Below are 24300 nucleotides of genomic sequence, written 5' to 3' on the forward strand. Positions count from 1 at the left end.
CAGTTCTGCCTGCTTTAAATCTGACACAGAGATAACTTTTTGTCTTTTTTGCAGCTTGACAGTCATTGGTCACTATCCATTTATAATCTAGAAATCATAAGCCTTATTATTCTACCAAATAACTCATTTTGTGCCCCACACAAAGATGAAAAGAAAAGATAGTAATACAAGTTTAATTTATGGGTAAACTATTATTTTCTGATTGTATAAACTAAAACACTTACTGAAGTCAAAATTCTTCAGTATTTACAGGGATGCTGTCTGACTGCTTGCACAAACACGTGAAATGCTTCTTACCTTTGCGATCTGCACACACCAGTTGAGCAGCAGCTGGGAGCCGATGTTCTCCTGGTGTTCATGTACGTAGTCCAGCAGGCAGCCGTGGGGCATGAGCTGAGTTACCAGCTGAATAGCGGGACTCAAGCAGACCCCCAAAAGACGCACTAGATGAGGATGCTCCATGCTGGCCATGATCAGCGCCTCCTAGAAGACAAAAACAGGAAAAAAATAGGTTGTTGAAGTCACACGATGAAAATGTGTCTCTGGAGATATTTTCCCATCAACAACCAAAATGTCTCTTAAAGAATGTCAGAATCGTACTTCACAACACACACACACATCTATCTATATATATATATATATTTTTTTTTTTTTGTAAATATTAAATATGAAAATATGTAAACATGCTTAAGGACATATTTAACGAACATGTACGTGCATATTTAATATGCTGCTTTAATTAAAAGTTTTAACTTTTAAAACATGCATTTTAAGACACATCTAAGTATCCAACTTTTCGGGGGAAAAAAATGTAATTGCTTGGATAATGTGAAATGCATGTAAACAGATGTTTTGACGCTACTGTTTACAATCCCCTATCCCAAGACAGAACAGACTAATACATCAAAATAAAATTATTGCTGCTTTCTATGATTTTATTATTAATTCCTTTCTTTGTTCTTCATTATTTGTATTTTCTGAAGCTATTTATTAAAAAAACAAAACAAAACAAAAAACACTTGACTGCACACTACTGTTTTAATTTATTATTAGTTAAGGACTTTAAACTGTACTTTTAATTTTTACAGCACTTTTTATGATTACATTTTTTATGAAATATTTAAAATAGTTTATAATAAAATAAATTAGTTCAACAGAAATCAACATTCTGGACAATTATTAAATTAAACAAAATTTCTAAAAATACACAAAGCATTAAAATAAATCATAATTCATATCAATTGGCAGTGCATAGTTTATTTTTCTATTCAATGCTCCTTATGGTGTTGAATTTGCTCACTGCACCGTACCCATGTAAACACAGTTCTTGAACGTATAATGTGTTTTGTGAACCTCTCTATGTAATAAGAAGGCTGTTATTTAAGGACGGGATTGTTCAAACTTGAGTTCATAGTGCTGTATCTCATGCCACATGTGAAGAGGCAGTTTAAATAGAAGTCTTCATGTACAAATTGCAAATAAACAGCTCATTTCATTCAAAGGGTTAGAGAAAAGGTCAAGAACAACTCGTGATGCCTAAAAACTTTACTTATTACAAGAAAAAAAAAAAAAAACGATATGACCCCTTTACATTTTTTAGCTTTATTTGAAGCAAATAACAGCACTATGAGCATAAATCATATACAAAGCATAACAAGTCTCTGCAAATGCTATTATACTCTTGCCTCCTACAGCGAAGATAACCTCCATTAGTGAGCCTGACCTTGCCAGCCAAGGCTGGCCTGTCTCACTCAATTGGCCGTATGTTTCAAAAGGAAAAAGGGCCTTTAAAAAAACACATATAGTATATAAATATTTATGTGTTGCAACGAAGACAAGGATGAATACAGATCTTTCATGAGTAGGTCTGCATCATCTTGCCTGCTTATGTATCTGCACAGATAACAGAACGCACAAGCACGCACAAAGGAATTCCCTGGCAATCGCAGCCAGCCGCAGCACATGAGGCCGCGTTTTGATGGCTTTTTAAAGGAGTCTGACCTCTCCCTGAATCTCGGGAGAGCAAGAAAGAGAAAAAAAGACTGACAACAAGAAAAAAGGAGATGTGATATAGTATGTGACTTATTGCTGTTATTGGACTCTTCTCTCCACAGATCACGCCTTCCTGTTATAGCATTTATTTTCTACATTTACCTTGACAATAAATGACGTTTGAGCACATTTTATGTCTGTAATTGGGCTGTAATTACTTAATTAAAATTAAATAATAATTTTAATGTAATTGCTATATACATTATATGTATACATATATATGTATGTATGTGTGTGTGTGTGTGTGTGTGTGTGTGTATATATATATATATATATATATATATATGTATATATATATAAAAAAAACTAATGCTCACAAAAGCTGCATTTATTAAATCAATAATCCAATAAGTAATATTGTGATGTATTACATTTAAAAATAACGCTTTTTTTATACAATTAATTATTGTAGAGCTGAATTTTCTGTCTTCAGAGTCACATGACCCTTCATAAATCATTCTAATATGCTGATTTGGTGTACAACATTTATTATCAATTTTTGTGGAAGCTGTGATACTTATTTTCAGGATTCTTTGATGAATCCAAAGTTCAGAAGAACATAATTTATTTGAAACAAATCCTGTAATGTTAATATTAATTGAATGCCTCCTTGCTGAATAAAATAATTATATGCTTTCCAAAAAAATGTACTTTGAATGGTAATGTAAGGAAGCTACATTTCTTATTTAACTAGGATAAACATTTTATTAGAATAATGTGCATAATATTATGTAATATTAAGACCAGGAAAGAAAGTAAATGGGATCGCGTTTGATTTTATGTCTACCTTTATAGCTGAATTGACATTCAAACAACACTTTCTAGTGGTATTATTAAGATCCAAGTAGTTAACTCACATCCATAAACTCCACATTGGCTTTAGGTCCTCTACTTTCATTGAGTATCTTTATAGCCACAGGAATCTTCACAGTTTCGCCTTCTGGAACCCAGATTCCCTTACAAAGAAGACATCAGAATCAGTCAACAACCCTTCAAATCATATAAATCAACAAATGCTGACAGGTACACATTAAAGTAGAAGTGCTACCTTATAGACCATGCCAAAGGCTCCAGTTCCGAGAATCTTGACTCTCTTGAGCTCAGTTTCCTTCAATATCCGCAGCTGAGCTTGGTTTGGTGCTGTACCACTGGGTGTCAGCGGCTCCACCAACTGCTTAAACAACCAAGTCTTAGATCAGTCAGAACTTTAGAATGCACAAATACAGAGAGCTCCAAAACAAGCTCTTAGAAGTTACACTTAACCAGATTTTTGATATTAAGTTTGTTTATGCAGTAGTCATTAGACCCCAGGAGGAGAAAGAAAGATGTTACTAGATATTTACAGAGTAAACACTTGTGAAGGGAAACAAGTGAAGATGAGAGGGGTAGAGAAAAAGTAAGGTTGAAAATGATGTACAGAGACATAATTGCTAAATATAAAGTGGCATTTGTAGTTTCATTAGGGCTGGAGCTGGAAAATAAATACTCTGTGTGTGTGTGTGTGGCAGACTTGTTTAGTAGCATGTTTTCATAATAAACATACTTCAGGCCTGTATAAGAAAAAGCCAGTGTTTTTCAGCTTATATGAGCACTAGGAAATTAAAATGTAATTATTATTAATATAGTGGCGTAGGATCTGACTGGGAAGCAAAATTCTGCGAAGCACTTAAAGTTTAATCCATAAGATACACCACCATTGAACAAGAAATAAAGTAAAATAGTAATAAAAAAAAAAAGGAAAAACAACAAAAAAGTGAAAACAATTAAAAAAAAAAAAAACATAAAAGACATACAATGTGAACATTCTGCTAAACTTCTGTGTTCCACAAACAAAGAAAGTTGTATGGATTTGGAACAATTAAGGAGTTGAATGAATGATATTTAGTGTGAACGATTCCTTTAACACCAGGTTTATCCAGGGGAATTGTCCCTGTTGTTAAGTGCATCAAATAAATCACTTTGAAAAAGTATTTTCTAAATGACATCTTGGTTATGGTTTTTCCGAATTGAGAAATTAAACCCTTGAAAGTAGCTAAAATAATGATATTTAATCCCTGGATGCACTGTTCTTATGTATGTAAAATGAGGAGGAATCTCCCAGCACACCCTATACAAACAGTACACTCAGCACTTTCAATCCTAGGTAATGGAAAATATATTTTTATAGTGACATTTTAACAATCTATAAATGTGTAAATTTTGGTTATCCAATATTCAGGGGCTAACTGTTACTTTATGTGACCAATCACAGCACAGACCAAAGGGCTGCCACTTTTTTTATGATGGTACAGACTGAACACACACAGTGTGGAGCTGTCCATCTATGTGGTGCTGAAACCCAGCATTCAGACTGAGCGTTAGAGGGAGCTGTCCAGATATGTGACGCTGAAAGAGAAACATCTGTCAAACAAATAAGATTTTTTTTTTCACTGTAAAAGGACAGTGCATGAGCACATTAACATAGCTAAAAAAAGCTTAGCTGAAGTAAAGTAATGTCTCAGGTTCAACATACCTTAATTCAAGAGGTTAAAGCATAAATGTGCAGATTTTATTTTGTTATGCACCTTTTATTAATTCTTAAGTAGAAAACTGATCTGTAGCTACAATTTTTAAAACAATAGATGTAATCAGAAAGCATTCGACGGATGCATGTTTTTTTTTTTTTAAACACTAGGTGATCTAGACCTTGCCTTATCTTCTTCTTGGCACAAATGCACAACTTTCTACTTGAACAGAGGCCTCAGGTTTGCTAAAACGGATTTCAGGATTCTAGTGCATGAGTGTTTCTGTCAGCTTTTGGATACCGGGCATCTTCTCAGGCTGACAGCTGTCTATAACACTGATGCTTCAGCTGCAAATTATCCAAACCAGCATAGACAGGCCATGTTTTTTAATAGGCTGCACAGTCATTCAGGGCAACAGGGCTATGCATTAACCCAACAAACCTGCCACGCATTTAAGAAAGGCCCTCCGCTGAATACTTTATGGGCTGTGTGCTGGGGGATTTTTAAGCATGCAGCTCACCAAGAAACGAAACGAAATGAATGAAAAAGCTGTGGACAGGGAAGGATTTTGATGCAACGTGACAGACGAGAAGAGACACAAGATATGATGCATAATGTATGGAAAGTTTCACTTCTAGTCAGTGCTTACTGATTTAAGCAAACTTATATGAGAACAGGCCACTCTCACCTCAGTCTCCAGGAAACGACGTAAAGCTCTCTTTTTCTTAATGCTCTTTCGACGGATGTAAACGGCCACACCCAGAGCTATGATGACCATCACAAAGAGACCCCCAATTAACCCAGCTGCAATCAGAGGAGTCCTGGAAGATCATAGGACAATAAACAAGTTGCTTTTTCCACAAACTAGTGAAGAACAAACCTCTCCCTACGGTTTTTATTTTATTAGTGCATTATTTGAATGTATTAAAAAATATATAATTTTATTTATTTTTTTTTATTTTTTTTTCTAAATATTCTTTCTGAATATCACATATTTTTTTATTTGCTTTTTTATTGTAATTTGTCCTTGGTCAAAGCTGCACTTTTGAAAAATCGTACCTGTCCAACATGCCAATGCAATCTTGTACTCTGGGTCCAGTACAACTGCAACACAGAAAATTATACAACACTTTATAATCAATATACTTGAGTTCTATTTACCAGTATTATTCACCATGGTGCCATTTATTATACTGTCCTAAATTTATCAAGATAAAAAAGAACAAAATGAGTAGCCTAAAAATAATCTAATTATCTAATTAATAAATGATCTATTATCTAAACAATAACTAATTTATAATGGCCAGATACATTACAGTTAGGTTAATGCCAGATAAAAATGTGCTTAACTATCATGAAAATGTTACAATTTAAAAAGCAAAAAAAAAAAAAAAAAAAATAGCCTTAATTTTCTTCATGCTAAATATATTTATTTTCTATTTTCCTTTGATTTGACATGTGACCTGGACATGTTTTTGTGAGATTAACCAATCCAGGTAAAAAAAAAAAAAAAAAAAAAAGAGAGAGTTTTGAGCAGAGAATTATCAGCCAATAAGGGCATGAAACCCTTAACATGACTATTACAAATTAAAAACTCAATACATGTTAATAATTTTGCATATTATTTAGGTTTAGGCCATTCATGTAATTCCTATAAATTTCAGTGTTTAATGTTAAAGATGTTGTTGTCCAATAAACAATTTTATCACTGTGTTGGATCGTCACTTGATGTCCAGCATAAAATCTGGGTCCTGCAGCAAATCCAGTTGTGAACCACTGATCTAGGAAGTCAAGAACCTGTTTTTTTTCTGCTTTCAAATCCCCCAGGCCCATGTGTCTAAGCCTGAATGCGATAACCACGACGGCTTTACCCACATGGGCAATTAGGTTAATGCTCTGGGTATATTGTGCTTCTTGCAGTTAAAGGAAGGAAAGAAGCTTACAAATAGATTTAAGTGCAAACACAAGCAAACAGTCTTACCCCTGGGTGCAGTTGGGGTGGCAAGGATGGCACTCGTTGTTGGTCTCAGCATATTTGAAGATAAAGCTGTTTGCTCCCTGCAGACCATCAGGGCATTTCTCTACACAGTTGGGCCCATCTTTGAGATGCAAGCACTTCACACAGTGATCTGGACCCTGTAATAGGACAAGAGAGAAAGATGGAAGTTTAGGAAATGAAAAGTGTCTCAAGAGACTGAAGCATTAGTTTTAAAAGTGGAAAGGAAAAATTTAATGAAACAAGCACAGCCATGTAATATCATTTTAAAGGACGCATCAATTATTTTGTGTCTTTATACTTTTCCTAACACATTCAACCACAAAAACTACATCTTATGAAGTTCTATAGGACTTTCTGGTCTTAGATCCTTTCTTCACTGTACATTGCCATTCACAAGTTTGGGGTCGCTATGATTTTTAAAATGTTTTTGTCTCTTATGCTCAACAAGTCTGCATTTATTTGATCAAAAATGCAGTAAAAAACTATATTATTTTGAAATATTACAATTTCGATAACTGTTTTATACTTGAATATATTTTAAAATGTAATTTATTCTGTGATGCACAGCTGAATTTTCAGCATCATTACTCCAGTCTTCAGTGTCACCATGTAAATGTTTTTTTTTTTATGCATAATTGCAGAATATAAAATAAATAATATCTTAACATTAAAAAATTAATAAAATAAAAAATCTGATCCTAAACTGTTGAATAGCAGTGAAAATCTATAGCATTTTATCACCTGCTTTACTGTCCAACAAACAAAAATCATAAGTCCAGTTGGTAAGCAAGTAAAAGCAGTCTTTTTTTCAAAATACTCATCATTTTAAGTATCATTCATATTAATAACACAGACGCAGGACATTTGCAACATGTTATGCACCACAGTTTAATACTTTGTGTAAAGGGGTTTGTCCCAATTTAAGTATAACATATATATTAAAGGCTATAGCACCACTATTAAACAACCTCTTTGCAACAATAATATGCAACTGCGTGATACAGCATGGTATGCCAAGCCTTGCATCATCTAATAAGGTCTGACGATACATTTTGAATGAGGCTACAGACAGAATTTAATTTTGAGACTGTAAGTGGATAGCTTAATTTGTTTCTAATCAATATCCTTCTGTTTCACGCTATATGCAGTCTGGAGCTTTGATGAGATGAGAATGCAATCGACTTTGTCAGAAATCTAAGCTTTTTCTGTTGTTTGATGTCAAGGTTGTCAAGTTTTAATTAAAGCAAAAACAAAATCCAGTAACGAATATAGTCTCTGATTTAGGCTCATACCGGACCATGGCAGGTCAAAATTTTCTCTCCGACCTTTTCACACTGCCTGTCACACTCAACACAAACCGAGCCATTGGCATACTCCCGAACATCCCTAGAATAGATAGAGAACAATGAGTTATGAGCCATTCATCGCATGCTAGTACATTATACAAAAACAAGTATATAGCAAAATGCACTGTTTGACAAATATGCACAGTTTGCTTGGCATTGAAGGCCTTTATATTCAGTGACCAGGGGCTACTGTGATTAGATCCAAATCTAGGTCAGGTAACTAAACAGACATACAAGAAAAGCAATACAAGTGGAATCAGCTTCAGGAGCAGTCAATACTACTCTCATTTGTTTCTGCTGTCGATAGTTTTATTGAGAGCGTTTGAAAAGAGTTTCCAATGAGCAAAGGACGAAAGCTTGTCAATGAAGTCCTGAAAGCAGTATCTAAGATGTAAAAGAAATTAAACCTCCAGTGAATGAGTGCCAACGGTATGAGGACTCAAAAAGAAAAAAAATGCATGGTTGCCTATAAGATCAGAAATATTATTGCTCTAATGTTTTGCTCTTTGTAATCCTGAATTAAAATGATTACCATTTAATTTGTGTATTTATTTAGAGAACATTTTTCCTTCATTAAAAATGTTAGAGCTGACATTAGAGGTTATGTATGATTAAAACGTGCAATGAATACAAGCTATATTTTCATCACACAAGTATTTCTTAAATTCTTAACTCAATCTTGAATGCCACAATCATATTTGCAAACAAAAGCCTAGCATTGGACATTTTGCCTGTTCTTTTCAAAGCCTGTTTCCATGTCTCCATGTTATTAATTTTGCAGCCTGCCAGAAAAGCAAGGGAGTCGGTCTATTCCTTTGAGTTATAAATAGCATTAAAAGCATTTTGATCCCTTGATCTTGATAGTCTGATCATGATAGTCATACTGCAGATATATATTGGGAGCCAGCGGCCCGTCTGAACAAATCTGCATTTGAAAAACATATTCATATTAAGGCAACTGCAAGCTAAAGTGGTTTAAAACTGTATTTATTTATTTATTGTTAATAAAAATAAGAACTTTGAAGAAAAACAAGTTCAATACATCAGCATAGTGACACCACAAATTATTTGTTTGCATACATACAGTACTCACCCATAATATAAGTTACAGGACTTGACACATGTCTTTCCTCGGCTGAAGTATTTGCACGAGAGACACTGATCTGGACCGGGACCCCAGCATCCTTCCTCCGAACACAACAGATCACAAACCATCTGCTCTTTGGCTGGAAAAAATACACAGACAGAGACGCACATGAACAGAAAGAAAGAAAACTTGAATTAAAGTAGAATGAAATGTGCATTTGTTAAGCTGAGATGGATGGATGGATGGATGGATGGATGGATGGATGGATGGATGGATGGATGGATGGATGGATGGATGGATGGATGGATGGATCTTGTGTGACAGTGTCACTGTACCTTATATACAGTCTGCATTTCAAATTCCCAAGCCACATAAGACATAGACCCTTGCTCCTAAATAGGGTTTGCAAAAAACATTGTTCTTCATGGATAAACACACTGTGGGCATCTGTCTGGGCTGTTGGTCAGTTGTGTAAATCAGTCTGCTTTGATCGATGATGTGGAAAAGAGGCTAATGAATGAGTCGGCTAACAGAGCCATCGATCCGTCACGTTACAGACTTATTATTACACTAATTACATCCAGCTTGGCGGTGTGCACTGGAAATGGCTCTCTGTCTGTTAAAATCTTCATTAGCCCCTCAAGTTTAACTTTCACAAGTTACATCTTACTTCAATGGCCTAATTCCAGTTTTAGGCAAGACGTAGATTGTGGCATAGACAGTTGTGCAAAATATTCAAAGTTTATGGGTCTGTATATGATAAAAAATTTGGGGTAGTGAATATATATATATATATATATATATATATATATATATATGTGTGTGTGTGTGTGTGTATTTTATTTATTTTTTTGCATTTATTTGATGAAAAATACAGTAATATTGTGAAAAAGTATTACAATTTAAAATAACTGTTTTCTATTTAATATATTTAAAATATAATTTATTCTTGTGATGGCAAAGCTGAATTTTCAGCAACATTACTCCAGTCTTCCATGTCACATGATCCTTCTGATTTGCTGTTCAAGAAACATTTCTAGATGTTCTATATGATAATAACTAATAAGTTACTATATTAAATCTACCTGTATTCTAATGGTCATGTAAAAGTAAACTGCTTTTTCTGTAGCAAAAACACGACTAAAGCAAGTACGCAGAGGGGATAATATAAAACAATATGGCAATAATGAATAACAATGTTCAGTAACATTGTTTCCTCTTGGCTTAAGTAGAACTGCAAGTGTATGATTCTCTGTTCCCTTTTATCAATAAAGAATTCAATAGGACATTATAACTTGCAATTCAATTTGTTGTATTTCTAGTAGTAACTAAATTACAGAATCTGATCCTCAATTTCCAGTCTAATTAAAGTCTATTTCCATATTTTGATATGGAAGCTTTTCAGACAAATGTATCACTATAGGATGCCAGGTTTGTTATTCTTGGTTCAAACATGACATCTTATTTAGAGGAAATCACAGTTACTGAACAGATGGAGGTGTAGATGAGAGCTGAGACTGAATGACACTCACTACACTCTCTGGGGTCCCTGTTGTTCTTGATCAGAGATCTCTGGGTGCTGGTGCGGAACAGACTGGTCCAGTTCACTGTGTTGTAGAAGCAGAGCTGGCTGTTGTTGGTCATGTAGACGTTACCGGCGCTGATCTCTTTCAGAGACTGGAACTTCAGCGAAGAGATCCAGCGCTGCTTCAGGATCAGCAGAGAAATACCACTGAGAAAAGAAAGACGCAGACAGCTAATTCAGCTTCACTTTTCTTCACATTAATGCAGGATATAATTGAAGATGTCTCCGATTAATGACAACAATGCTACAGGAACTATTTTAAGTGCCACATCCGCAGGGAGTGAACATTTTTCACTTGGATCTAATATGAAACAAGGGAATTCTTAGAAGTAGTTAATGAGGACATTTCTGAATATATTACTAAACGCATATTTAAATCATTTAAAGTATGAGCAAATCTGTGAAAAGATTCAACCCAAAATTGGACAGGAAAAGTACACTTGGGACAACACACATTTGCCAATCCTCTGAAAGCACAAAGGCCTATTCGATTTCACTAAACTAGTCCAGTAGTGAATTTTGGACAGTTTTGGGAGTGAGGAAAACAGGCTTTACTCATGGGTATTATCAATCCACCTATATTTCAGCTACATAACTGTGACACAGTCATTTTATCCCTTTAGTCATTTAGCAAAGGGTTTTGTTTGACAATGTTCTGAAAGAATTTTCTAACATTTCATTAAATATATTAAATAATTGTATTATTATTATTGTTGTTGTTGTTAATATTAGCAAATTTAATTGGAATTATTAAAACATTGTAGTAGTACTAATAGTAGACAATTGAATTAATAATAAAATCACATTTTATTCATTAAAATGATGATGATAATAATAATAATAACAATATCACACAAATACAATTATAGCAATAATAATAATATAAAATTTAATTAACTGAAATTAAAAATAAATTAATAATAATATTTTTTATAAACAACCACAGTGAAATATAAAATGTTTTTAACATTTATTACATAATTTAATTGATCCCATTTTATATTAAGTGGTATTAACTACTGTGTTTACATCAAAAAATAAGTGCATGGACTGTATTGTAAAACACTTTTGCTGCTATTGAAGTGGGATGCAGGTAAGGTTTGGGACAGGTTTGTAGTATGGATAGGTTTAAGGGTGGGTTAAGGTGTATGGGTGTAATTATAAATGTAATTAGATCAATTATTTACATATGTAATACATGCAGGCATTTTTAAAATATGTTCAATCTAAAAACATATATGTACACAATAAGTGCAATGTATTAAATGATTAATTTAAATGTTAGTACATAGTAGTTAAGGCCACTTAATATAAAGTGGGGCAATATTTTAATTGACTATTTTCAATAGCTATCAGTTGTGTACAATCATAAGCATCATGCTCATTTTTAACTCCTTATTAGGATTTATCAACATTACAACCAAAAGTATGAACAAATTATTGAATGTACACAACTGTTGATAATCTGGTGGTGGTGATGATAATGATGATGATGATGACTTTCAACTACAGTTTTGTGATAATTTACCTATAAAGAGAGCGTCCTCCAATAGTGGCAAGGTTCGAGAAAACGCCAAGATCCGTCATGTTTTCCGGCCAAGACTGAATGTTCAAGAAACCTAAGAAAACAAGTCAAAAATATCCATGCTTTTAAATACCTTCAGAATAAAACAGATAAACAAGTGTGTTACTATGACAGCAGACATCGGCTCAGGATATTGCCACAGATCCAGTAAGTGCAATATTATTTACAGCCTGTCTGAAAGTATAAAACGACCCCATTACATTGAAATGAAACTATATTAAGGGAAATGATTGCACTAATTAAAAGAACGAGTTCCATTATCACTGAGCATCATTTCTTCAGATGCACATTGTTTTAATTACCAGTTTGTTGTCTTGTATTGGGTGAAATGTGTCTAAACTGAGGGTACACCAACGGCGCACGAGAGAACAGTTTCCGAGTTTCATTTTGAAAACGTTGCTTTGCTGCTTCACTCCATTAGCTATTTGGCACAATCATAAAACAAGTTTAAAGTGACAAAAGGCTTTTAGCATGAGTCATAGTTCATTCCTTTGAGGCTTTATAAACAAATAAATAGTGCGTACCGCATAAAGATAAGGATTTGTGACATATAATATTTCCCAACTCAAAGGATAAAAGTTAATGTATGAAGAAATAAAGAAAGTTTTACGCAAGGCTACACAGGTTAATGTGTTGTCATGTGATGGATGGTGACTGTAGCTCACCTGTGATCTCTTTGACGGTGCGGAATACATTTAACCGATCAGGGTCCAGAGCTTTTATGCCATGAAACATGTCCCTGTTATAAATAAAACACAAAACAAGCCAGAAAAAGGGTTACATAAGTTAGACCATGTATGACATATGTATGTTAGACAAAGCTTTAAGGATATATAGGCCACAAACAGATACATAGACTCACCCTTTAATGCCAGTGATGAGGAAGATGAGGTTGCCGTTGATTTTGGTGCAGTTGACAAACTTCTCAATGTTGCTGGAATCTACAGTTTGAGCCATCTGAAGACTCCCGGTACCTATACCATCACACACTGAACACCAAACAAATTGCTCAAAAATCAATTTATCAACAATTACCATGTATACAACAAAACTGAAGTCAAAAAACTTGGTTTAATAATTATGAAAGGTTATTCTCAGGTGTTGTTAATGCTGATTAAAACTAAAAACTCATTTTCATTAAATTGAAATAAAACCAGAATAAAATCAAACAGAAATATTAGAAAAAAAAAATGTTGCCTTAGTTGAAGTTGAAGTAAACTCCATGTATGGCTTGTAAGTAGTCTTATTCAAATAGCTAGCTATCTACTTGCAGACACGTCAGAAACTAAAAAATGTTTTTTTTTTTTTAAAGCTAAAAAAAAAAGTGATAATTTCTTCCAATGTTCCCTTTAACGTATTCTCAAAGACATGTTGACATGCATAGTAAAATGAGCTGAAACACTGGCTTCATCATATTTCACTGAAGAAAAAGAGTTATTCAAGCGAGTCAATTTCCCCCTCGTTGTGAGCCTAATTATGATCAAATGCAAATCATATTGAGATTGACTAATATGACCCAGTTTGGTGCCTGTGGGCCCATTATCACTTCTGCTTATGTTATGGTCATCTCTCATTAATCTTTTCTCTATTGAAAAACAATAGACTTTTTTTGGAATCATGACAGGAGAGACCAATAATGTGTTTACTCTACATACTTCACAGTTTTACATGTACTGCAGGTATACGATTCCTCAGCTTTTTACATCATCTGAAACTAGCAAGAATTTCTTTTTTCATGCTGGTTAGGCTGCTTTATGGATAGACTAGAATGTTTTTGTTGTGTTTTGTTTTTTTCTGGTTGATCAAGGTAGTCTTTTGTTGGTTAACATGGATAAGAAGTCTGTTTGAGACACCAGAACACCAGCAGCCCATGTAAATGACCAGCATCCAAAACACAAAAATGCTGCTCTTTTCATTTCAAAGACAGTCTAAGAAGGGCAGATGGAACCAATGAAAGGAAAATGAATGGGAGAAAGCATAAGGCTTAATTTGGTGAATAAAAGTCCTGCCTTTCAGTTAAATAGTCAACTGCTTTTTTGATAATGTTTGTTTACTCTCAAATGTGATTATGCTGGGCCAGCCTGAAAAATACACATTATATATATATCTAAAAATACACATCTTATATATATATATATATATATATATATATCTCTTTAAAAAAAAAAAGAAATCAATCCTTGCATCAAGTTGATCAGAAGTAACCATTACCTGCATGGCTGCCAAGTGAACTTAAAGGGACTTTCTGGATTTATGTATCATCATCACACTAAAGTCAATATGAGAACTAAACCTTTGTGAATATCACTGACCTTTCGGACAGATGTCAGTGCATGGGATGCACATCTTGATGTGATTTTCCTCCACCTCCATCTTGTTGCTCGGACAGGCTCTGACACAAGAGCTGTGATCCACCACAAAGTTATCTGAGATCCAGACAGCAGAATATTTGAGTATTAATGAGACAGCTGTGCAATGATAGTCTGAGGTGAAGAAAGAACATTTCTCAAATTGGAATTTGAGGCTAACAATCTTTTTTTTTTTTTTTCACAAATAAAGAGTAGTGACCATGAGAAAGTGACTGTTGGTTAAATTAGTAATCTTATTCTCCAAGAAACCTTACTTACGTGGGCATTTCTTGACACAGAAAGCTCCATAGGTGTATTTGGCATTGGGATTGTGCTCGAGCTGGAAGGTTGTTGGATTGTAGACAAATGGCTGAGGACATTGTGTCACACAGGCCCCGCTGTCATTAAAGTTGGTACAAGCCTGAGAACAAAAAACAGTCATGCAAGTATGTGGTCGATCAACAAAACATGATTATAATGAAGAGACGCCTCTGCAGAGCTTTCAGTGTTTTCAAAACATATTACAGTACAACATCTTCATGAAATTACTTTAAAAACGAAGTGAGCAGGCATTTGTCAATACCTCTAGTACACTTTAAAATCATGCAGAATGAGGTATAATACAGAAAGAAGTTGACATACGAAGCAGTCTGTGTCTTTGGGTCCGAAACAGCCTCCTGCACATTCACGGTGACAGCAGTTACTGACGTACGGACCAAAACAGCGTCCATCACACTGCTCTGCACACACCGTCTTTGTCACTGTATGATTATGAATATAGATGGAGAGAGAAAGAGAGAAAAAAAATTGTTTATTCACAGGAAAAAAAATAAAAATGGTGGGCGAAAACTTTATTTGTCTTCATTCATTTAAATAATGGCAACTCCTGATTCAACATACAAAATAATGATTCATTTTAATTCAAAATTCAAACACACACACACAAATGAAAATTCAATATATTTGACAAATACATTCCTGATAAATAAATAAATTATCTAATAATCTTCTAGATGTTGGAACTGACACAATTTGGCACGAGGGACATGTTTTTGGACATTTTGATCATCTCAAAATAGCTAAATATCTGCAATTAAGAATTTCTAGAATATAATGCCATACTTGAGTTAGATGTTTGGTTGTAATAAGGCTATTCAGTATTCTAAGTGAAGCAGTGTGCAAAACCAAAACAGACAGTGTCAAATAACAAGTTTGTCACTCTGTCTCACTAGACAGTACACTCCATAACTTGAAATATTTCCTGCCGTCTCCAGCGGTCTCAAATGTCTCATGGAGTTAAAGTGCATCGCTCTGACAGCCAGAGCTCAAGAAGAGATTATAATCACGGTCTATCTCTGTCCTCTTTTCTTTCACTCTTTTATTTTGCTCTAATTACCACCCACACTATGGGCTGTATCACCAGCAGGTTACAGACAGTAGAGATACTCTGATAACCTTCCTACCAGTTAATTATAACAGCTACCGGCCTAGAGGCACAAACTGACAATACCAGACAGCAGACTTTTGCCTTAGAAATTATTAGAAATGGTGTCAGAAATGAAAATCCCTAACTTCAGAACACCATTGAGAAACAAAAAGAACGACAAAATTATAAATGTTTATTTATTTCTGATGAAACTCTGATTACACATGCGACAGAAAGCACATACTGTTGCTGCAGACAATCAAATATGAAAATCTCTCTGGAACAACTATCAAATAAGCATACTACACAAGTAAGTGCTTCTTAATGTTCAAAATATTATTTTAATGATACTTTGATTAAAAATGAAGTGTGATCTCAGTTGTTTGTTCTAGATCAGGGGTGTCAACCTCAGTTCCTGGAGAGCCGCAGCCCTGCAGAGTTTAGTTCCAACCCTGCTCCAACACACAAACAATGTAGATTTCAAAAAAGACTGAAGGACCTGATTAGCTGGATCAGGTGTGTTTAATTAGGGTTGAAGCTTAACGCTGCAGGGCTGTGGCCCTCCAGAAACTGAGTTTGACACCGCTGTTCTAGATAGTTCATCCAAAAAAAAAAAAAAAAAAAAACTTTTATAATAATAATAAAGTAAATAAAGTGGTGGGATGAATTAAAACTCACAGCTTTGGCACTGGTCTTCCTGGTGACCCCAGCAACGTCCATTACAAGATCTGTGACACCGTCTGCCTGCAGAAAGAAGCCAGAATAATCAACCATGACATTTTGTGCTCAATATAATAACAACAGAACAGAAATGATCCATTCGAATGTATCAACAAAGATCGCTTAGAAATAGTTCAGACACTAGATATGAATTTGTATGTGTCTGATGACATAATTAAAATGAATAAATACAAAGAGGATAATTGGTCCAATCTGCTCAATGAAGTACTCACATGTGTTGCCACTGTTGTTTGAAGGCACGACCAGAAGTTCAGAACGTGGGTTCTTGATGATGTCATTCCAGTGGATGGTGTCAGCATGACACAAGAACTTGTTCTGATCCACATACACGCCTCCATTCAGGATTTCTGGTTCAAAACATCAAAATACTAGCTTGTTAAAATAGCTGAAGGATCAACACTCAAATACAGTGGCTCCTAAATGTATTTGGACATAAGTATTATTCATGTGCTTGTGCTATTTTTCCCCTTTATCCTTTGACAGCACTAAATATGAAAAACTTGAACTGAAAAAAGTACAGTGCTGTCTGAATTACTATTTTGTTAACTGAACAAAAAAGGTTAAATGTAGCTTTGTTATTATCAAGCTACTAAAGTACTTAAGTACTAGTTTAATATTACTAAACTAAAATTACTTAAGTAATATAATTAGTAAAACTAAATAAAAAAGCACATTACAAAATGACTAAAACGTACATTAAAATTTTAATGAAAACTAAAAATACAAAAATAAAAGCTAACTCAAAATATTAACAAATACTATAATTTTATATACAGTAAATAATTCTAAAATAACACTGACATGAACACGATAATATTTGTATCAGACATTTAAAACAAAAAATTACTAAAACTTAAACTAAAAATAAAATGAAAAATAATAAATAAATAAAATCCAACTCAAAATATTAAGAAATACTGTAGCATTATAAAATAATACTAAAATAAACATAACCATATTGTGTATGTGTCCTCCATTCATAAGCTGGCAAAGCTATTACGATGGAAGCCATCCATACTGATACTGTCTGTGTGTATCATTCATTGATTCCAGCTTTTCTCAATAAGCAGCATACATTTCTAATCTCAAAAGTTTCTGTTATCCTGAAAAGTGTCTCTCAGGGTTCCATGAAGCATTTAGATGGGTGGAAAGTGTCATGCTGGTTGTGGTGAGCATGTGCGAGTTTCACGAGCAGAGATAAGTGGCCAGACAGTTCAATTTATCCGTCTCATTCTCAGCGTGTAATTACAATGATTAAGAATAAAGATCTGTTTTTGGCATCTCATTTTGACATCCACTATCTGTAAATGACCATAAACGCTTTCAGTCTTTATCAAGATCAGTCTGTGGTCCATATCTGTCTCTCGGGTGCCAGGCTCCCTTCTGAGAGTGTGAAAAGGTGTATCAGACACCATGCATGGTTGGCTGATCATATTGTACTGTGCTTTCCAAACACAATGAATGAGTCTGGAAGGAAATCAGACCTGGTGCTCATCCAAACCAACACACACTAGCAATTTTCTACGCTATTCACAATCTCTTTTTGATGCAGGCTCCTTTTTTCATTCTACATTTTATTTTTTTTGCTCATTGTCTGTCAGGTGAAAAAACTAAATCACAATACTCAGAACTACTTATTAATATTTTAGATTCAGTTACCTTCACATTCAGCACAGAGACCTTGTGTGTTAAACTTCCAGAAATTCACTATTAGCAATCATACTGGCTTCCTTGAAACCAGACAAACATCTTTTAGTACAAACTGAAGCGGTATCATGTCTATTAATAGACAGCTGAATTCTGGGAAATCACACACAAATGCTCAACTAAAAACGATCTCTGTTAAAGTACAGAGACAAATCTCCTGTTTGACAATGAGAGCTCCAGTAAATTAAAAGGACTCATCAAGTGTTGAGGGAAAGAAATACTTTTTTTGACATAACATCATTGACATTTTGGAACAATTTAAGGGTGAGTAAATGACGACAGGATTTTAATTTCAAGCTGAATTAACCATTTAATAGTAAATACATAAATAAATAAACTAAAAAAAAATAAACTGTGCCTTTAAACTGTGGTACACAACTCACCCTTCACATAAATGAATTGTAACTCTGATCTGAAAGAGCTTTGCTATTATCTTTCTAAGCAAATGGACAATTTTTTTTTCCCTTCTGGATGAAAAAAAAAAAAAAAAAGTATACTTTTGATTTACTGACCCACTGTTTGTTCATAATGTATGCACAGAGTGTGAAAACCTAAGCATTGTTTGATAGATTATGCAGGAATATAAACAATAAATCCAGTTTACCTTCACTTTAACAGAAAATATCCTTCTTTGGCTAACAGAGCAGAAATTTGTCACTACATAAACTCTAAAAGAAATGCCAGTGTTTTCCATTAGTTTCTTTGACAGCAGTGGAGAGATTGTTTTGCATGACAAATGTGAGCGTATCTGAGAGCGCATACTGTGTGGAGGAGGGCCTCCTCGTGGATATCCGTAATTGTGTTGAAGCCTCCTGATTAAATTTCAGCCATCTTAAATATTATTGCTTCACAGTGAATCAGTGTGACAAATGTGATGCATTGTCCTGATAACTGATATAATATGCAAGGCAAAAATAAATAAATAAATAACAGCTGTTAAAACTTTCTAAAAGATTGCTTTGCTTTGTTTTTGCTGTCTTTTTGACTGGCAGCTCAGTATCTCCCACAGTTTTTGCTGGCATGAAAACTGGGAGCAAATGGTCAAATAAATCATAGGCCATAAATCAAAAGATACAACAGGTGGAGCTCATTATGGAAAATGCATCTACTGTAAATCCAAGTTTTGCAAATGGTGGTAATTCAATAAGATGAGCAGCATGCTGGAATTGCACACACATTAAAAGTTTTAATTTACACTTGTTTTGGACCAAACAGATGATAAATGGCATATAACTATACTGTCTATCCTTTGCAAACAGGTACGCATGGAATACCATGGTCCAATAATGGTATCTGATGACAATACTATAGTACTATGAAATACATTACAGTTCAAAAGTTTGGGTTGGTATTTTGAAATATTTTTGAAAAAAGTAATGTATTCTCACTAAATCCACATTTCTTTGATAAAACAAATCAAGTAAAAGAAGTAATATTGTGAAATATCACTACAATTTGTTGGAATTTAAGTTCTCTTTTAACATATTTAAAATGTAATTTATTCTTGTTATGTAAACCTGAATTGTCAGCATCATTATTCCAGTCTTCGGTGTCACATGATCTTTCAGAAATCATTCTAATATTCCAAAATGGGGCCTCAGAAAAACTTCCACTGAAATATAATTATTTGAAATATAAAAAAACCTCTTTAAATAAATAAATAAATAAAACAAACAAATTATTCCACATAATGCAATACAAATAAATTATTGAATATTAAATTACATAATTTATAAAAAAAACATACTAATAAAAATAATATTTCTTATTTTATATATTGTGTTTTCCCAATCAATAACCATTCTTAAAACTTCTGAAATCACACAATGAATTGTGGTTAATTAATTTGATATAGCTATACCTTCAGTTTATATTTTTAAAAGAGATAGAAAACAATCAACTTTGTCAAAATACCCACCAGAAATAGCCTATATTGGAGAGCCTTTGAATTTTGTTTTGGACAACTGGGGGCCTGTGAGACAAAAACATTAAGCACTACTTTAGAGTGCTTGACTGACTTGCCAATATCATCAAGTCACTTTGCAACTCCTTATTATATTTCCCTAACATCCATAGAGCCTGAAATGGTTGCTGAAGAAAACACGGCCCTATTAAAATGAGAGATGTGCTGAGTCACACTATTTATATAAAATAAATGCTAATTAAATTTCCAGTTCCATCTTGGCGTCACTTAGTGCCACTTCCACTAATATCCTCTTCAGACTAGCATCATGATCCACAGCCCTCCGTCACCACAGACCATTCTGCAAGACCGAGCTCGCAGGTGCACCTTACATTTCTCACCCTCATCCTTTTCATGTTTGGTGAAAGATGGATTTGATCTCACGAGCAGGTACCTTTGAAACCAGGTCCCTTCACAAAGAGAAGACAAAGATCAACTGGGATATTGACACTGCAGCTCTCCAGCGAATTGCATTGTGCTGATAATGAATGCGGGACATGGTGTGGCTTGCTTTATCCATTACGCTACATACAGTTTGAGACAATGAATGCCATCTCGATTACAGAACCCCTGAAGAGTTCAAAGCAAACTGACTTACACTTAACAATGCAGACATTTAGTATCACAGTATCCAATAAGACTTTTCTCAATGTCAAACCACTAACACACAAACCCCTTTGGTAAAACAAACTGGTAACCTCATGGAATACGCAATTAGTTGTTGTCACAGTAGAGTACGGTACATTAGGAAGCACTGCAGTATGCAGCCATTTTTCCACACTAGTTTGCAGCATTATTGCATATAATATTAGTTCATATAAGGTTTTAAAGGGAAATATTTTGTGTGCGTGTGTGTGTGTGTGTGTGTGTCTGTGTGTACATAGAGGAGCAAAAATTTGAATATCGTAACAAAAAGTTCATTATTTTTTGTAAATTATTTCAAAAAGTTAAACTTTCATATATTCTAGATTCATTACATAAGTAAAACTTTAATTTTGATGATTAGGGTTTACAGCTCATGAAAGTCAAAAATCCAGTATCTAAAAGTATTAGAATATTTACATTTGAGTTTCATTAAGTTACCATCCCCACAGTACAAATTCTGGGTATCTATTGTTCTTTGAAACCACAACAATGGGGAAGACTGCTGACTTGGCAAGGGTCCAGAAAACAATCATTGACACCCTCCACAAAGAGGGTAAGTCACAGAAGGTCATTATTGAAACGGGTGGCTGTTCACAGAGTGCTGTATCAAAGCATATTAAATGCAAAGTTGACTGGGAGGAGAAAATTGGGTATGAAAAGGTGCACAAGCAACAGGGATGACCGCAAGCTTGAGAATACTGTAAAGGAAAGCCGATTCAAACACTTGGGAGAGCTTCACAACGAGTGGACTGAAGCTGGAGTCAGTGCATCAAGAGTCATCACGCTCAGACGTCTTCAGGAAAAGGGTTACCAAGCCACTTCTGAAACAGAAACAATGTCAGAAGCATCTTACCCGGGCTAAGGAGAAAAAGAACTGGACTGTTGCTCAGTGGTCCAAAGACCTCTTTTCAGATAAAAGTAAATTTTGCATTTCATTTGGAAATCGGGGTCTGGAGCCTGGAGGAAGACTGGAGAGGCACAGAATCCAAGCTGCTTGAAGTCCAGTGTGAAGTTTCCAAAGTCAGAGATGATTTGGGGCACCATGACGTCTGCTGGTGTTGGTCCATTGTGTTTTATCAAGTCCAAAGTCAATGCAGCCATCTGCCAGGAGATTTTTCGAGCACCTTATGTTTCCATCTGCTGACAAACTTTATGGAGATGCTGATTTCCTTTTCCAGCAGGACTTTAGCACCTGCCCACAGTGGCAAAACCACATCCAAGTGGTTTGCTGACCATGATATTGTCAGGGTTGGGGACGAGGACTCAGTACTGCTGAGAATGGGCTTTTTATTGATAATAAAAATAAACAAAACAAACCAAAACTACCCCGTAGGGGACAAACAGGACAGCTGGCAAGGCTTGGCAAGACAAGACAAGACAAGGCAAGGCAAGAACAGGAAACATTTAACGACGAACTGGCACAGGACTGCAAACACAAGGGGATTATAAAGGGAGCAAATGAGGAGGGTAATGAGGTAAACACAGGTGGGGCAAATCAACCAATAATCAGGAAAAAAGATGGGTGGGGTCAAGACAATTGACATGACAATGACATGACTCACACAAAAAAAAACAAGCACATGGCCAGCAAAACAGATCACCAGCCATGTGCAAAACAGAACACGAACACGCAGCTAATGAGAACACTCATAAAAAAAAACATTGAAAAACACGAACTGCGTGCAACAAACCAAAACACAACACACGTGGACAGAAGAGCACAAACTCGTCCGCACGCTCACACACAACGAGAAAGAACATGGAGCGTGAGCATCCAGACCCTGACACGAAACTGAAACTCAAGACAGGAGTACCGGGATCCGAACACACAGACAAGAGAGCGCACGGCTCGAGCACACTCACATGAAAACAGGACATGATGGGAGTGTCAGGGCTCTGTCACAAAACCATGAATAACACTAGACCGAAGTGACAGAAACCTGACACTACCCCCCCTCTCCCTCAAACCACCTGGCGTCCTGAACGAGGAACACCAAAAACAAGACAGGAACATGGCAGCACAAAAACATGACAAACATGTCTACACAAGACAGACACAACAGACAAGACAAGAAATCAAAAGACAAAGAGGGGAGGGAGGGAGGGAGGGGAGCTGGTCAGAGTCGGCAGAGTGCTCATCCAGGGCGGAGCCGGTATCAGCATCGTCGGCTGCCTCTAGAAGTACTGCAACTTCATCAGCCGCCACTGGGGGCGCAGCGGCTTCTTCGGCCGCCTCTTGGAGTGCTGCAGCATCGGCCTCCACTGGAGGAACTGCAGCCTTTTCAGCCACCTCTGGGGATTCTGGAGCATCTTCAGCCACCACTGGGGGCACGGCAGCCTCATTAGGTGCTTCTGGGGGCGCTACAGCGTCTCTGGCCTCCTCTGGGGGTGCTGCGGCAGGTTCAACCTCTTTAGTAATAGAGGCAGATGAGGCGGACCTGTTCTTCCTCTTTCTCCGTTGGCGGGTCATTGGAGGACTGCGGACTAGGTAGTTTGTGAGGGGAATGGGAGGTCGGCTAAGAGGAAGAAGGCAACCCTATTCTCCACAGTGGTAGACATACCCCACAAACTGCCAGAAGGACAGTATCCCCAGCATTCCCATCTCTCAAGCATGGACAGGCTCGTTAAGGCTGGTGTTAAAAATGTCCTTGAGACAACAAATCTTAAGCACCCAAAATAACGGCAGTCTATTGCAATTACCTCTTCTCTTGACAAACACAAATTGCTGATGCCAAAATGCCTAATATTAACAGACATCAGACTATTTCATGAACTTTCTTGCAATTACGTTTGACATTAAATGCTCTGACTGCAGTCCACAGGGACGATGAGTTAAATAGTTAATGGTGGAGCTTTGCATTGGGCATAAAAAGAACAAGGAAGGCCGCTGAGAGAAGGAACACCCAGAACACAATTTGCCTCCAGAATTCAGTCAGGAGATCTCTTTATATCCCCACCGTAGGAAGTCCTCGGAGAGCCGTTTTAATCACATTCAGCTGCAATGAACAGCCTTTGTTTTTTGAGAGATTCAGAGGCAAACCAATTATTACCCACAAAGCGCTCTTCTTGTCCCCACTTTGTTCTTGACTGATGGTTGGAAAAACTGAATTTGCTGACATAATTTCATATTCAAGAAGTAATGCTATTACAATATCTTTGGAAATAAAATCAAAGTACTTATAACTATCATTCTTAAGGGTGAGGGGTGACAGCTTTAGAAAGCTAATCTACTGTATGTTGGCATCTTATTTCAGCTAGGCACAGTACAGCTATGCTAAGATAACCGCTAAAGACCAAAACAGTGGCTGTTCA

At 35.6% G+C, this 24300-nt stretch overlaps 1 protein-coding gene across 1 annotated transcript in view; it reads right to left on the reverse strand.

Moving 5' to 3' along the window:
- Positions 1 to 24300, reverse strand: part of LOC306873950 (receptor tyrosine-protein kinase erbB-4-like) — a gene marked incomplete at both ends in the record, with an annotated part of 158922 nt that overhangs the window by 17247 nt on the left and 117375 nt on the right. Inside the window, 17 exons of the mRNA XM_079423555.1 lie at positions 298 to 483; positions 2910 to 3008; positions 3101 to 3223; positions 5245 to 5377; positions 5616 to 5660; positions 6538 to 6692; positions 7848 to 7941; positions 8995 to 9127; positions 10521 to 10720; positions 12102 to 12192; positions 12824 to 12897; positions 13021 to 13147; positions 14471 to 14584; positions 14786 to 14927; positions 15149 to 15267; positions 16611 to 16672; positions 16882 to 17020. Coding sequence (XP_079279681.1) covers positions 298 to 483; positions 2910 to 3008; positions 3101 to 3223; positions 5245 to 5377; positions 5616 to 5660; positions 6538 to 6692; positions 7848 to 7941; positions 8995 to 9127; positions 10521 to 10720; positions 12102 to 12192; positions 12824 to 12897; positions 13021 to 13147; positions 14471 to 14584; positions 14786 to 14927; positions 15149 to 15267; positions 16611 to 16672; positions 16882 to 17020 — 2036 coding nt within the window. The remainder of the gene's footprint in view (positions 1 to 297; positions 484 to 2909; positions 3009 to 3100; positions 3224 to 5244; positions 5378 to 5615; positions 5661 to 6537; positions 6693 to 7847; positions 7942 to 8994; positions 9128 to 10520; positions 10721 to 12101; positions 12193 to 12823; positions 12898 to 13020; positions 13148 to 14470; positions 14585 to 14785; positions 14928 to 15148; positions 15268 to 16610; positions 16673 to 16881; positions 17021 to 24300) is intronic.

The sequence above is a fragment of the Barbus barbus genome (assembly GCF_936440315.1).
Source record: "Barbus barbus genome assembly, chromosome: 8".
Lineage (NCBI taxonomy): Eukaryota > Metazoa > Chordata > Actinopteri > Cypriniformes > Cyprinidae > Barbus > Barbus barbus.